Source organism: Acyrthosiphon pisum, chromosome A3 (assembly GCF_005508785.2).
Source record: "Acyrthosiphon pisum isolate AL4f chromosome A3, pea_aphid_22Mar2018_4r6ur, whole genome shotgun sequence".
Taxonomy (NCBI): domain Eukaryota; kingdom Metazoa; phylum Arthropoda; class Insecta; order Hemiptera; family Aphididae; genus Acyrthosiphon; species Acyrthosiphon pisum.
Genome location: NC_042496.1, coordinates 28,176,020 through 28,192,964, shown reverse-complemented (window position 1 = coordinate 28,192,964; position 16,945 = coordinate 28,176,020). Strand labels below are relative to the sequence as shown.

At 28.5% G+C, this 16,945-nt stretch overlaps 1 protein-coding gene across 2 annotated transcripts in view; it reads left to right on the top strand.

The window, feature by feature from the left end:
• The window catches only part of LOC100165370 (protocadherin Fat 4), a 49,299-nt gene that overhangs the window by 5,899 nt on the left and 26,455 nt on the right, over nt 1–16,945 (top strand). The window contains exon 2 of one of the 2 annotated variants that reach the window (XM_029491157.1): nt 2,557–2,669. In XM_029491157.1, the coding sequence (XP_029347017.1) occupies nt 2,591–2,669 (79 nt within the window). In that variant the 5' untranslated portion in view covers nt 2,557–2,590. Of the gene's footprint in view, nt 1–2,552; nt 2,670–16,945 lie in introns of both variants that reach the window. The other variant, XM_001942815.5, reaches the window with a different exon arrangement.

Sequence of the window (16,945 nt, the reverse complement as noted above, 5' to 3'; positions counted from 1 at the left end):
GTGTTAGACAAAGACAGGAAATCACCGCCACCAATCCCCTTAAATAAACTTAGAATTTATTTTCAGGAGGTTCCTATGTAATCCAATATAGGTTTGATGTATTTATTTAAAAACCTTATATCGCAATTGGGCTAAATATATTATGTAATTGGGTTCGTCCAATATTTAAATATATAAAATTAGTTTATTATTAGCTGTTTAGTACAATCATGTCAATAAAGACGTAAATACATGTACGTAAAGACAACAAATATAACTACCTATAATATGTTTTCGTAATTGTCCATTATCTAAATGAAACCAGTAAATCCCAATATCCTCCAAATCAATTCTCAATACGGTATTTTAGCAATTATTGTCTATTAATGTTATTTGTATATATTATGTATAAATAAGCAAGCATGGTCTAATTCTAAATGTTTATACCTAGTATAGATACAGGAAATGATTTGTTCCACGAGTCATCGTCATGACAATCGATGCATTTAATTGTTCTCGATTCTTTGCAAAGAGTAAAATAAATTGGCCTAATTTCAAATATTGTTTAACATTAAAAAAAAATATACGTTTTTCATGTCTATTAGTAATATAATATAATATGTACATAAGTTGGCGCAAATGGACCAAATTCTAGGGGGGGGGGGGGTTGACTCAAGTTCCAAATAGTATTGATTACAAATCACGTGGGGCTTAGCCCCTCACATCCCCCTTTCAGTTACCGACGTACAAATACGATTTATTTACATAATTTATTTACATTTATTTACATATTATATTTTATGACTACCTATCTATTAAGCAATTAGACGAAAATATTCAGCTCTCGACAAACACTCAATAATCTTATGTTAGATATTACACTGTCTACAGGTTACATTATTCTCTCGTCACTTTTTCCAAGGAAAACGTAACAAGTAAAAATTCTTATATTATTCTTATGTTTATATCCCTATCAGAAATATTATACCTAAAATAAAAATAGAGTTTTAACAAATTTAATTTTTCTATTTCAAAGTTGTAGAAAAAAATAATATTTACTTAGATTTACTCACTTGATATGGTCTTAATTTGGGGAGACCGAAGTTTCCCAATTTGTGTTAATACAAATGCACACAATTTAAAGCCGTTCCGTTTAATCCTTATAAAATTTGTTATTGAATTAAATCTGAGACACGCTTATTATTTTTAAATTAACCAATATAATATGCATTTTAAACGGATAATTTTAAGTTCAATATTTGTTCAATATTTTATACGGAAATTCAATTTTGACATTTATATGTCTTGCTATCTTAAGCCGGAGATTTCTGTAAGTTATAGGTAATCTTACGTAATCCTAAAAAATACAGATAAAAGCATGACACATGGATTATAGTATTATTTTATAATTAATGCTAAACGTGTATAATTAATAATTATTTTAAAATACGAAAAAAATTAAATGAAACTATAATAATATATTAAATATTAAATCAAATTAATTTCAATTTAAAATATGTAAAAGTTGTTATACTGTGACCACTGCCGGTCATCATTCAATTCACTCAATTCCCTCTGAAGACACCACAGCCAAATTGTAGCTAAATTGCTACTTGTATAATAGTGCCATACTCATCCTCTATCATTATGTTGGTTTTTATTTTATGAATTCAGTTGTAGGTATGTACCGCAAAATAAGAATCACTATGTGTGGTAGGTACTGTGGTAGTGTGACAGAAATAATTATCATCATAAGATACCACGTTATAATAAATGTGCATGAGTACAGTTATAGGTAGACACTAGGTAGTCTTAAATAATTATGATGTCCGTTATTGTGGTTAACAACGAAAACGTGCTACAATATTTTTTAACGATAATTGTATTGTAATAGTATTATTTAATTTAAGTTTTGGGTGATTATTATACACTTTTATGCATTTTAATAAATGTCGACCTAATTTGTAGGGTTGGTTAAATGTTGTAAAATATAAACATGTGCAAAATGTGTTGCGTGAACATTTAACCGTTAACATTCTGACGTTGACGAGTACACGAGGCGATTTCAAAGTTGAATTGATTTGACTTATGGGTCATTAGTTCATCCCATAGTAAAATAATTAAATAATTTCTCATTTATTAGTAATAACCATGGATAATGTTTTTTTTTTTAAATCGTTACAATTAAATTAAATCATAGATAAATTAATGATCTCCCGATCACAATAATGTTTTAAACTAGAAATAAACTATTATATAATATATATAGGAACCTACTGTACTTGCAACTTATAAATTACAATGAACCATAAAGTGCATAATATAGTATAACATTTTAATTTATATTTTAACAACATTAATTAACTAAAAAGACTGTGGAAGATCACAATATAATTATAAAAAAATTTCTTTTTAAACATTTATCGATATGAGTTATATTAAAAAAATGAAAAAAAGATTGATCAATTTATTGATCGTATTTATCAACCCGGGCTATAGGCGATAGTCCTCAATTACCATGATATAAATTGTTGCAGAATTTTTCTTTTTACAAAATCTATATTTGTTCTCAGGTAGATACAGGAATGTTACTACTGCAACACCGTATAGAATGCTTACAAGGACCAAAGGATGCCTACAACTAGTTGGAGTATTAATTTCGATATGGCTGGGGCATGTTGGAAGCCAAGGTAAGCGTGTATACAGTAAAAATTTAACTTTTGTTTCGAGTGTGTTAATTGATAATTACAAACGTTTTTGAATTATATGGGTTTGAAATAATAATATAATATTATAATATTATATAGGTAGGTTACATTCACACGCACATTGGCAGTAATAATTTTAATGTTTATAAGCTGATGACCTAAGTGTTAATGCTATAATATATAATATTAAATGATTGGTATAATAGTGGTATACCATCAACTAGGTACTTACCTATTCGTAACAGAATTATACGGTCAAAAAGCTAAAAAAAACTGTGTCTAATTGTTATTGTTATAAATAAAGGTATATGTATTGTAGGTGTATTTACAAATTACTTAATTAAATGTCCATAATGTAATACGGACATGGTATGTGAAAAAAATATACAAAATTATACCTATTCAAAATAAATATTTATCAAAATGTCTAAAGTGACATGATATGTACCTATACTAAAATGCAAAAATAAAAACGATGGTGAAGCTGTGAAAAAATTAAGTGGAACCGAATTATGATAATTGCTTATAATATTGCTTAAATAATAGATGTGTTGGCTCATCAGTGTTAAGGATACCAACCTACCCATATAGAATAAACTCAATAGTTATTAATTTATTATTGGCTTTCCCTATGACTGAACACTTCTATACAATAAATCACCGACTCGAATCAGTCACGGAAGAATAAGAATGTATAGCAAAAAAACGTTACAATTAAGTACCGTAGGACCCAACGGTCATTTCACTCATTTAATATAGATTTAGTTTGAAAAAAAAACTATATTAAAACCAAAAAAATTATTTTCTCAAATGTAATACTTATTTTTTTTTCAATTTGATTAATAACTTTCTATCCGTAATAAACATTGTCAGTACTTATAATTTCATTGTTTGATTTTCTTTTGAACAACAAATTATTTTACAATAGAATGGTATAGGAATACAAGTAGATATATTATCACTTTGATGATCTGAAGTCATGCTAAAATCAATCAAAATTCTGCACAAAAAATTGAAGATGTTACATTTAATACTCAGAAGTAAAATTGTTTGGCTTAGGTTTTAGTTGAGCAGTGATCTGTGATTTATGTATTGTATTTATATATTTATCTATCTATGCTATTATAATATATACTATATAGTATAATGATAATATAGGAATATATATAAGAATTAATAATTATTACATAATTTAGGTCCGCATTTATAAAGTTGAATTTTTTCCTCGTTTACATTAAATAAAATATAATAATTTTATGTATAACATAGTATGGTAAATAATTGTTTTAGGTCAGGTAACTGAAGCAGGAGAAGTGTCCATATTGTTATCATCGATAACCTGAAAATTCATTAAAGATAATTATTTATAAATTCTATTAATTTAATAGAAGTAATATTTTTTTTTAATTCAAGGTTTTGATCGTATTTGAACAATTTGATGTGCTCGTTTCTTTGTCAAAGCTTTCCGGATTCCGGTGCAGTAAAAAAGTTCATCGTCTCTGATGTGCATAAAAAATACTTAGAGTCCCTTTACCTTGTAGAGAATTAAACATGGATAGTACACGCTTTAAAGTCGTAATAACATGTAATATGTCGATACCGAAAGGTTAATAAGTGATAATTAATATGCGTTTTTATATCAATAAATACCATAATATTATTTCCATGGTAGATTTATAATTAATATCATTTAATTATATAAAAATGGACGTCTATCTATCTGTCTGTCTATCTATCGGTGTCTGTCTATCTATCTATTTGTAATTAAGAGGACGCTACACCCGCATGTATTGTCTCCGTTTTACAAAATAATAATAAAACTGTTTCGCGAGGGGAAGAAACACCCAGTTTATGGTACAGGCAAATATTCACACTATAAAGAGGAGAACAAATTATTGTGCAGGATTGTTTTTATTTTTTGGATATCAGAACTATAAAAAAAGTAATTCAAGTTTCAAGACTCAAAAATAATGAGAAATTTTAAACAATAAGAACTTTTTTTGTATTTGTGATATCGAAAAATTAAAAAAATCGTTACACAGTAAATTCTCTCCTCTTTACAGTGTAAATATTTTGTTGCTAAGCTTGGACTACGGCCTGAGTGGTTCTTACCCGCGCAAAACAGTTTTTGCTATGTTTTAAATTTGTAAGCCGGAGACAACACAATATGAGGGTGTAGCGTCCTCTTAATAGACTCAAAAACTGCTGGACCATTTTCAATTAAAGTTATATCAATATATATTCCTTGAGACTTGGAGGGTGTTTATAGCTTATTTTTTTAACCCCTATAAAAACGGTAGCTTTGAAACATGAATTTTGTTTTTGGCTCACAAAAATGAGTATTTTTTATAAACCCACCTTGGTTATAGGCTTTACTTCGATTCGTTTAACGTTAAAACGACCCGTTTGAAACGTATCGTTTTAATTGCTGTTCAATTGAATTAGAACAAAATAATGTATAATATAATTGCGTGTTATAATTGTTTTGTTCTCATGACGAGAAGTTCCAAATATTTGACAGACCATATCCGTTTTCCGGTCTGCTTGACCATTATCGAAGAATTTGCTTCGGTTTTGACAGCTTATATATACATATACCGGCCCTTTTGTAATTTTTCCGAGCCAAATCATAAGACTATACCTTTATTTAATTAAGCGCAGACACGGTATTATTTTGGAGAAAACCACCTGTATTTCCTGACGACTGACACCCTCCCGCGGTATAGGATTGTAATAATAATAATATAACACGTAATAGACATTATAACAAGTCAATGCGGTCGGTAGGAGGTTCCCGAGATAAATAACCAATTCCCAGCAGTACGCCGCTATATTGCACCTGTGTGCCTTATGAACATAACTGTACACAATCTAGATGGTAATGAAGCATCTATATAGTCACGATCTGTTCTTTTGTCAGTAGTCCGAGGCGGCTCTGCGGCAGCACGCATTACTAATTTTTTTATAATTATATATTATGTTTTTTATATACACACACACACACACACACACATATGCATGATGTGATCGTATTGTACACACGAAAAAAACGGGTCATGTATATAATTCGTGTCCAGAGCGTATATATTATTTAGGGATCAGTAATAATTGCATGTGCGAGATCGCAAAGAAAGTATAATATTGAAATTCGAGTAGTTATCTAGGTAGGTATGCCTAGATGTTGACCATCGAGGTTAGCAGTGTTCACTGTTCAGGTATAATATATAATAATATTGTTACCTTTTAAGATAATATATTATATTATATTATAGCGTAGCGTAATATATTTTCATTTCGCTATTGCAGAGTACGACGATGTGATTTATTTTCAATGTGTATAATAGGTACGACTCGACGTCCGAAGAGTATTATTTTGTAATTCGATGACGAAATCTGCTTGATCAATAAATATTATAATATATAATATAGACTATTGCAGCAAATATAGGTACTTGCAAACGGTGTTCTGCACTGTTCAGTGAAAGAGATATAGATGCTCTAGCCTCTAGAGTCTCGAGTCTCGACTATATTATATTAAATTATTAAAACTATTCTACTGATATAATTTAATAAATTAATAAATAAATAAACATTTTCTATACCTAAACATAATTAATATAATATTTAAGTATTAAACCTGCAGTATACCTATACTTCCATATATTTTATGCATATCATCCGTGATATCACGTTTATAGAATATATTGTTGTCACTATCTTCGTTGCATTCATACTCGATTTATTCGAAATCGGTAATTGATATTTTCCATTATAAAATTGAAAAATATTATTCGATCATAGATAAAGTAAGGATAAAATACTATTTCAAATCAAAAACCAATGACTAATTTGGCAATTTATAATAATATGATTTTTGGTATAACATAAATAAGGTGCAAATGTTTGTTACCTAAACATTTTGCAATTCGTATACGATCTTTCGTATACCTACCTTTATAATCATTATTCATTAGATTAAAATTTTAATACTCCTGAAGGTTTTGATTGTATTACGTTAATAAAATAAAAGCGGACAGTGCATGGGTATTTAACATTTAGTTTCACGGTGAAGCGTAAAATTATTTAATTCAATCCAAATTTTTTTTTAAATTTTTATTGTGACATACAATTTTAAGATTGATGATAAAATAATGACGAAAAATCAAATTAGATTGCTTATTATTAGGTGCCACCATAGCATAAGCCATAAATACATATAGATATTATAGATATCTATAGATGTAACCATACAAATTACTAAACATGTTTTATTATGTGTAATTGTAAAAATTCAATTTTATTATTAGGTAGAAATCATTAATTAACTACCAAGTTCGTTCTTATGGCTTTAAAATAAATTATTTTTTTATAATCAGCACAATATATTATAATATTATTGAATTGAAATTTCGTAGGTGTGAATCGAAAAATGTTTGTATTAAAAATATTGCGAAAATTTTCAAAAAGTACATTAAATAATTTTATTTAGTATTTCAGTTGACTCATTTTATATTGTTCCATTCTCAGTTAAATATTTAAATGATTCTTTTTTATAATATAGTTACTGTAAAATAATTTTAATTAGGTGCGTGTGTCATTGTTACCTAACGGAATTATAAATTATACGTATTTATTTTCACATAATAATATATTTATATAATTTATATATATATAACAGTATGACTCTATATGGGTGGTTAATCACAAATTAGATTGCACCGATCTATAATAGTTACGTAGTTGCGGCTTATATAGATCCATATCAATATACGCAGGTAATAAATTTCTTACCTACCTATTTGAATCATTGTGATTCTGCATAAATACTTTGTTCGGGTTCATGTTTTCTGTTATTTAGACATTCGTCGGATGCTTAACAAACCACAAGTCCATAAGGATTACTCAATCGCGAGATTATATCTAATCGAGAGTCATTGCTGCTTGAACCAGATCGTATTTAGAAGACCATTGTTTTGTCTGTTAAACACTATTGGGCAAAGAATAATTCCACTAGACCGTGGCTCGTGGTGTTAAGTTCCGCACAAATGGACATTGTAATAACATCGTAAAAATACGGCAATCCCATACGTTTAGATAGGTATAGGTAGATATTCTACATTGACGCGGAAATAATAATATGATCGTTTGAACTTTCAACCATTTTTTTTTAATTTCAAACACAACGGACAATATTATTATTTACGGGGGATTTAATCAAGCCGAGCATACATCAATAACTATAACCTATAGTAATTTACTATAGTAATTTTCTTGTATTTATTCTATATGACTTTATCTGATTTTTGTAATTTTCAAGTACAATTTTATTTTTAGGATTGAATTTTTAAAAACTTTAATTTTTTATACAGTTTAAGTCTTACATCAATTATAATTTATTTTTCTAAAGATAACCACCATTTAACTTAAAATTCTATCAATCAGAATATGGATAATTTAATAATTTAAGGGGGGTGGGAGTAGGATGCATGCTTGATGAATAATTACTCTGTTTAGCGATAATAGTCATTAAAAATAAGACTGAACATAAAAGGATAATTTAGGTAATTAGAATAAAATGTAATTACAAGTTCTAATATATTAGGCAATATTGTATATTGATCTGATTTTCGAGTCTTGTGCACGACATTTTTAGTATTTTTGCTGATAAACAAGTGATAAAAAAATTATCTTAATTAAACATTTTACGGTGATTATTACTTCGTGACGACGTGATTTTGAAGTATTTCGGAACTTCGGACTTATAATACAGCAGTTACGTGACTATAGCTTCTAGGTCCGACAAATGTGAGTAACAGTAGGTAGGACGTAGGTACCTATAGGTATAGGTACCTATGCAACCGATGTCGAATCTTGAACGTTTGTACGACTAACGTTTAGTAAATTATATTCAATATTAATTTTCATCGTTTATTTAACCACACACTCTAAACAGTTTAAACTTGAAGTATAGTACAACTGTAGGTACTGTATGTATCTAGTGAATCCGTGAAGGTGTTATACTCGTACCTACTTCTGATCGAAGTTTATATTGTTATTAATACAATAGTTATATTACGAATACACAAAAGAAAATTAAACGCGTTGAAAAACGGTGATAGAACACTGCTTTAGGTATGTTATTACTTATTACTATGTATTATAGTAGGTAGGACCTACCTGGTGCCTACCTATAATAAAGAAATTCGATGATGGTGTAGTGAATGTAATTACTAAGTAATTACTGACAAAGTCTTCAACTCAATTGCATTTATATTTCTATTATTCAGTAATAATTAAAGATTATAACCATCATTATAATTAAGTCTATAAAATACTGACGATGAAAATCGACTTGGATTTCGTTAAAAAATGTGTGTGCATTAATAAATAAAGAATTTTATTGTCTACAGACCATAATATCAATTAATACTAATATATAATAAATTATTATATTATATTATTAAAGTTTTAACTATTTTTTTACAACATATTTATCGTTTTCGTAGTGTTGAATAATAATTATTAATTAAAGAACGTGTGTTCATTTTTTCAGTAAAAAGTCATAACATTAAGAATAGTGCTTCAAACGTTTCACATTTAGGACCGAATAGAATGCGTACATACAGATGGTATATTGATAGGCATTTCCATATAAGTACATAACTGATTATTCCCAATTGCTATAAAAAAATTTTTTTTAAAAACTGTAAAAATAATTACATTCCAACTGTACTTATATCGATGTGTTAATTATTATAGTAGATTGAAATATGTATTATCCATTAAAAACTGATCTCAAAATATTATCACACATTCACTCCTGAAAATATTCTCGAGACTTAAGATATTATGCCTATATGAAAGTATGAAACATATTGTATGCTTATTATTAAATAATATATTGTAAATAGTATTACACTATAAATACATTATACTGTAAATAATAAATAGTTCTATATGGATTATGATGTGCTCTTATAAATTATAAATACATACTCATGCTTACTCAAATAAAATATCTCGTACCACTAAATATTATATATGAAAAAATATGAACATTTTAAATTCCAAAAAAATCTTACCTAAAACTTATCAACATTATAAGAACAAATGTAAGCAAAGAAATAAAATATATTAAATTGAATACCTATACATACTTAATAAAATCAAACAAGTTATTAAACGATTTATATTATATTTTTTTATGGATAGTATATAATATTGTTATTAATAATACAATTTATATTTTTAAATATAAAAATTAGACTAAATAATGTTTAATCCCTAAAATATGCTATATATTATGCCAAATAAATTGAATTCAATGATTGACAAATTCTTCAAATTTTTACTCTTTTATTATGATGAGTATAGTGTTTATTAATGTTGATTATATTATTTGTCTTAGAATGAAACTTTGGGATTTAAAATAGTAAAGTGCATATTTATTTATATATTATATAGGTTAAAAAATTCTATAAAATAGGAAAAACAACTTGTCTTAGAAAAATTAAATCACAGTACCTATTGAATATTGGAATAAATGTAATAATTTAAACAGCTATTGAAATTAATGTATAATATTTATAATAAAATAAACAGGTATCAATAATAACACAATATCATCTGCACCATAAATGATAAATCTATAATATACCTCTCACCCACGAAAAGACGACTTAACCAACTATTCTTATATAAATATTATAATAATATATAACCCACCTAATATTATAATAGTAAGTTGTAATATAAATGTTACAGGTAGCTTTGTTTCGTTTTTTTAAACCGCAATAATCGTAAAATCTTCGTGATATTATAATATTATATCGTGATAAATCGATTATTGTGAAGAATTAATTAGATATTGTAGCAGAGTATAAATACCTATCTGACCTAAAAAGAAAACTGCAGAGTTTACCACATTCGATAATAGCTAGTTCGATGATATCTATGCGCCTTGGTATGTGAAAATAAATTTTGAACCTTTATTTTAAGGACGTCGGGGAAATTATAGCAGTACTACACCACAGCACACACATATTGTGCAGACAGGGTGTGGAATGTTACAACACAGTACACACGGACAGCCAGCGGGGACGATACACATTAAATTGCAAAAAAAGATAGACGTCATACCGCTTGGAGGGCTTTGCTCGCGCGTGGTCTCGACCGGTCACGAGCAACCGCGCCGTGTATAACCGTTAGTGGACGGACGGCAGCGCAAAACAGAGTAGTGTACTTGTAATAATAATAAAATATATATATATAAGTAGAGGTAGGTGGGTACATATAAAATGTATAATATTATACATAAAACAATATTGAAATACGAAAGCAGTTCTGGCCGGTGTTGTAACGCGACACGAGTCCTGCGGTTTCAAACATATACCGATAATAATATGGACTATAAATCGTATCGATATATTATAACAATATATACTGGGCAATGTTATTGTAATCGCGAGCAGTAGGTCCTGGGGTGGATAAAAAAAAAAAAACAATGGACTGCAAAGTTTGATGGAGTAAACCCGCGCGAGACGATTCTAATCGGAATGTGCATTGTTCTAATGGATTGTAAACTGCTAAAGGTATAAAGACAATAATTATATTTATGATACGTATATAGGCATAAATGTGAATATAGGTATACAAGGAATTTCTCGCTGTAATTAGGTCTTGATATTTCAAAAAAGTTACGATTTTAAATCGATCAAACTATAATGATTTTTTTTCTTATTGATCTTAAGCATCGGCAACTATGGTCATTAACATTTTGGGGGGTTACGGTTGGTTGAGGTACACGCGTACGGGGTGAGGATTAGTCACTAAAAACCCTGTGTGGTCACCAATCCGGGAACTAGTGACATGTTTGGTCTCAGAACACGTTAGTGGTCATTGAGCCACATCAGGCCCCAGAACTATGATTTATACATTCATACAATATGTTTAACGAATATAATATAATACAAATTAATATAATGATGAGACAGAGAGATAATGGGTATATAGTTATGTTAGATTAGAGAATAATATTATGTGGCTGGTTGAGTGGTAGTTACATTTTTATTTTATTTTCACATTTCACATATTAAAAGTAAACATTGTAGGTGTTAATTCCTCTATAATTATTTATTACCTAAAGAAGGATTTTGTGAATTTTATTTAATTACAAATATTAATTATGCGTACCTATATTATTTTCTAATATTCTATAATAATACCTACCATTATTTATATTTAAAAACTCTAAGTCAATCGAACCAACCATATCATTAAGCGAACCTTTAATTGAGGATGCAATGTTATATAGTTATAAATTATAATACAAAGTAAATAATACTATACAGACAAATTTCCAAAAAGTTTTCGTTTATATTATATTATATGAATCGTAAAAATGTTGTGGAATAAATTAAAAAGTTTTTATACACACAATATATTTTATCACAATCGGGGGATTGGTACGTTTTATATTTTGCGGGGGGAGTAAGACAACTACATAGGTTTCATTGTGGCTTTATTTTATTTTGAAACATCCGCCGAGGCAGTAAAAGTGCAGCCCTAAAAACAGTTGTTTGCAGTTGTATAGTTTTTTACATTTAGATGAAAACGATTTTTGCGGAGATGGCAAAAATCCAAAATTCTCACTATACTAGCTACGATAAAATTGCAAAAATGTTTAAAACAATGTATTGTTCGATAACTTTGCCGTAAAATTATTGTCAATATTACAAGGTTTAAAATATTAATTTTGCTTTGTAAAAACACGATAAGTACATTAGAAATGTAGGTAGGTAGATGTTTTATCGAATTCAAAATTTGTAATAACTTCGATTAATTTAAGAATATGAAACTATTATTGTTGAAATTATATTTTGAAGTAAAAATGAACGTTTGCGTTTAATAAAATAAAATAAAAATTTTAGTTAATGAAAAGTATACCGAACAATAGATATATGCCGTACATTCAGAATAATTTTATTTTTATTAATTCCTATAAACATTCGTTAAATTTTTGTGTATTTAAAAAAAAACGTTTTAGCAGTGGTGACTGTTAGTAAACTTGTAATTTATATCACCTTGTAGATTTTTGTATTTAGTCGTCTCTATATAACGTACATTTGAAATTAAATTCCGAGAAAGCAAAACACTCATAAAGATTTTAATTTCAAATAGGTATTAGGTACTCGTCAAAACAATGTCAAGTCTGTGTTAACGGAGCACACAATGACTGTCAAGTTGAACAATTACTTGTCAATTTGATTTTATATATAGCATTGTATCTTTTATAAAACAATAATTATCAAAGTAACTATGTAACTATGTAAGTGTGTACGTCCCATATTGTGGTGGAATTTTTATAAAGGTACCTATATTATATATTTGATATTAAAAAAAAAAAATTGATGAGTTAGCCGCGACAATAGTTATACATTCGTGGAAAAGAATATTATTTTTGTTCTACAATCATGTGTTTTTTCTCGAACAACACTTTCTAGAAAGTTAAAATGTATAATATAAAACTTTGACGTATTATGTATTACTGCAGGTAGATTTAAAATTGACAATATTTATGTGATTAACAAACATCAACATTTAACACATTATTATTAGTATTAGTATTAAATACAATCAAATGTGTTTACCTATATTAAGTATAACCGTTTTGAAAAATTGTTGTAGAACTAGGGAAAAAAGTAAGCATTAAAAATATTGGATTTGTAGCAATGGGAACGGGGTAAACAGGTAGGTAATAAGTAATAACTAATAATAGTAATACCCAAGTACCTAACACTAATAATTATTTTGAATAAAATCAGAAATTTTCTAAATTCACTGTACACGTTACACTTCTGCAGACAATCGAGATCGAAAATTTATCGAAAATTATTTCTGTACTGGGGCAGTAAGCACGCATCTCCTCAAAAAGTACTAATGTTTTTAAAAATATTTTTATTTCACATATTTTTAAATAATTATATACTTATATTTTTGAATGAAAAATGTAATAAAAAATGAATAGTGTATTCCACGTTGACATTCAAAAAAATAAAAACTTAATCGAAATATCCCAATAGTAAGTACAAACATTATCAAAAATAGCAATAGTAAAAACAAAACGTAAAAAATCTACACATTTTTTGAATTTTATTTTGTACAATTCTATTTAAACAATAGATAATGAGAGTTTACAGTCAATAAAATCACCCTGCAGTATATTAATTGAAATCAGCGAATTCGTCTCTCCGACTGGTTAACGCATCTATCTATTTATCATATTAATTATACTCGAAAGCTTCGTGTGAAATGTATATACCTCGCGTTCGAATTTCCATTTTCTGACGACAATTTTGGATGTAGATATAGGCTTATATTATACTATATCATTATGTACGTCTTAAAGAACAGCTGGCGCCCGTCGATAACTACTTACCTACCTACCTACCTACGACGCGTTTCCTCCGCAATATAGTTCGATTTTCCTAGAAAGAGAAATCGATTTATACAAATATAGGTATATAGTTTTATTTTCTCGTCGCAACACGAATTTCAGTACCTATATATATAAATATCTAATATATCATTTCGTGCATCGGTTGGCGGCGTTCAAGCCCTAATAATCACACAATCACGTGCCCTCCGGGTTCATCCACAAGTCACAGGCACAGTCGTGTGTGTTTTGTGCGCTACTTGGTCATTTGCACCGGGCACGGGCCACAGTCGTATATACATTATATTATAATATGTATAATAATACAGTGTTAAGCCGCGACCGGCGTGACGCAACTGCGGCGGAGGCGTAGGAGAGCAATGTTATATACCTACCACCGGAATCATTCGAGCAGCGAAGTTATATTATTATTGTTGTTTATGTTGCTGTTGTCGTTATTGTTGTTGTTGTTGTTGTTGATATCAGTATTATTATAGTATTATTATTATGCATATTGTACTTTCTATAAGACCGTTGGCCTTTTTATTCGTGAAAAAACGTCCTCGTGCTGTAGGTGTGTAGGTACCTACCAATGTATTTTTAAAAATTTTGACAATAAGACGTATACTTTCTTATTTTTGAAAGTGTGCAATATGTATCACGTTTTATATGCGTTTATTTTCTAGTCGAAATACATACATAATTTGGGAATGACCCCGAAGCGGCGTTGTACATATTGTGCACGATGACCATCGTGTACATAGGTTACACCTGCACGCATGTAGGTATAATTGAATATTAGTGTTAAAAATAAAATTGGATTTATATTTTATACATTACATTGTTATGTGCCGGTATTGTACCTACTGATCGCTGGGCGAGACACTGCGCGTACGTTAACTCGTCTAAATATTATATACGATGCCGCACGTTTACGACTGTGTCTTGCAGGTGGTTTTTCGAGAAGATTTAGGTAGGTACTATATTAGGACTGAAAATGGGCGAAATTCTTAGCGGTGGGAGAGGGGATTCAGCCCCAAGACATTGTTTCTATAAGTTAAGTATATAACCCCGTATTATACAGATGGCTGGAGAAAGTCAGGAGATTTAATGTAATATTTTGTTAAGTATATGACATATGTATAATATACTGAAGTGTCTCATTCGTATATTGTTTGAGAGAACTTAATTGAGATTTTTCGGCACTCCTTCTCTATTTCCATCAATGATAGATATATCAATTTATAACTTCCTGAGCGTTTAATGTCCTGATAATATAGTTGTAGAATAAACACGCAATACTGTATTAATATAAAGTGATGTTTAACTTAGACAAACAAATATATTTATATAATGTATAGAAACTTCTGGTTCGGAATGACTTAGACCCGCGGCAACGTTATACCGATTGATTGACAACGATAGACATATATTTCGTCACGTAGTTATTGGTTATGGGAAGATATACCATATAAAAACTTCTGGGCATTTCGATTCTAGTTCAAGTTCCAGTACTAAATTATTTTATTTAAAAGTTCTTGTTCTGTTTTTTGAAAAACATATTATACCTACCTATAAAGGTTCTGATAAAAACTGGTAGGTACCATTTTATGGTATTTAACGGCTATGAGCCTTTTTAAAGTGTATTCTGTAATTCCTATAAATTAAAATGTATGGTGAATACTTGAATAGTGATATTATGTTATTATTGGCCAAAACATATTTTATAACGTAGGTACACATAAAGCCTAGAAAAATTGTATTGCACACACACCACCTAATAATATCAATGCATGGGCTTACTTCACTACTAAAAAATATTATGGAAAACAATCAACGCAAAACTTTAATTTTTACCCAGTAGGTATACGATAAAAATACGTATCTATGTATTTTTATTACGTAGTTGCATATATCGATAATCAGTTTATAATATTATAATGTAATAGAATATTATTATTTTATATATTATCACAGAATGGGTACCCCTCGATTTGATATTGATAAATCATTTGGAAATTGCGGTTCTTTTGTCACAATAATAATAGTATTATGATTTATACACAGGTCTACTCGCTCATAATATTATAACAATATATAATTCATAGTTTAGTTTAAAAGTTGGACATTTAATGGTTGAATTATTTTTAAAAATTACGTAAACAATACGATAAATTATACGCAAACAGTTTAGCAATACCGTGGTATACTGGATAGCAATGTTTGTGTTTATCATATTCTGCATTTGTTTTGTGGTGAAACGTGATAGTGGACCATGGACGAGACAACTGCAGTAATTCTGTGGTGGAAATTCATAATATTACCATAAACACCAATGATATAGCTGTTATGTAATTGTATAATAGGTACACTATACATACCTAATCATTAATCAGTGACTTTTTTTACTAAATCTACAGTACAGACATAATATATTCTGTCCTAGATCACCATATAACCTCGACTATATAACCATTTTTACTCAACGTACCTAGTTATTATAATATAGTCTATAAATTATAATTATTTATCGTTCACGACGTAATATAATTAAATATAATTGATATACCTAATAGGTATTTTTGAAATATGGTTTTGCATGATGGAGGAATAATTCTGAATCAACAATATATCAAGCATATTATACATATTTTGTTTAATTGTATAGTAAAATATGTATATTTATTATTTTTGTTAGGCTTGCTCTGTTAAAATGTTAAATATATTATTATATATAGATTTATGCCATGTTACTGCGTGAATCTACAATAATAATATACCTAATATTACAATAAACTGTATATCACTATAATACACAAGTGTA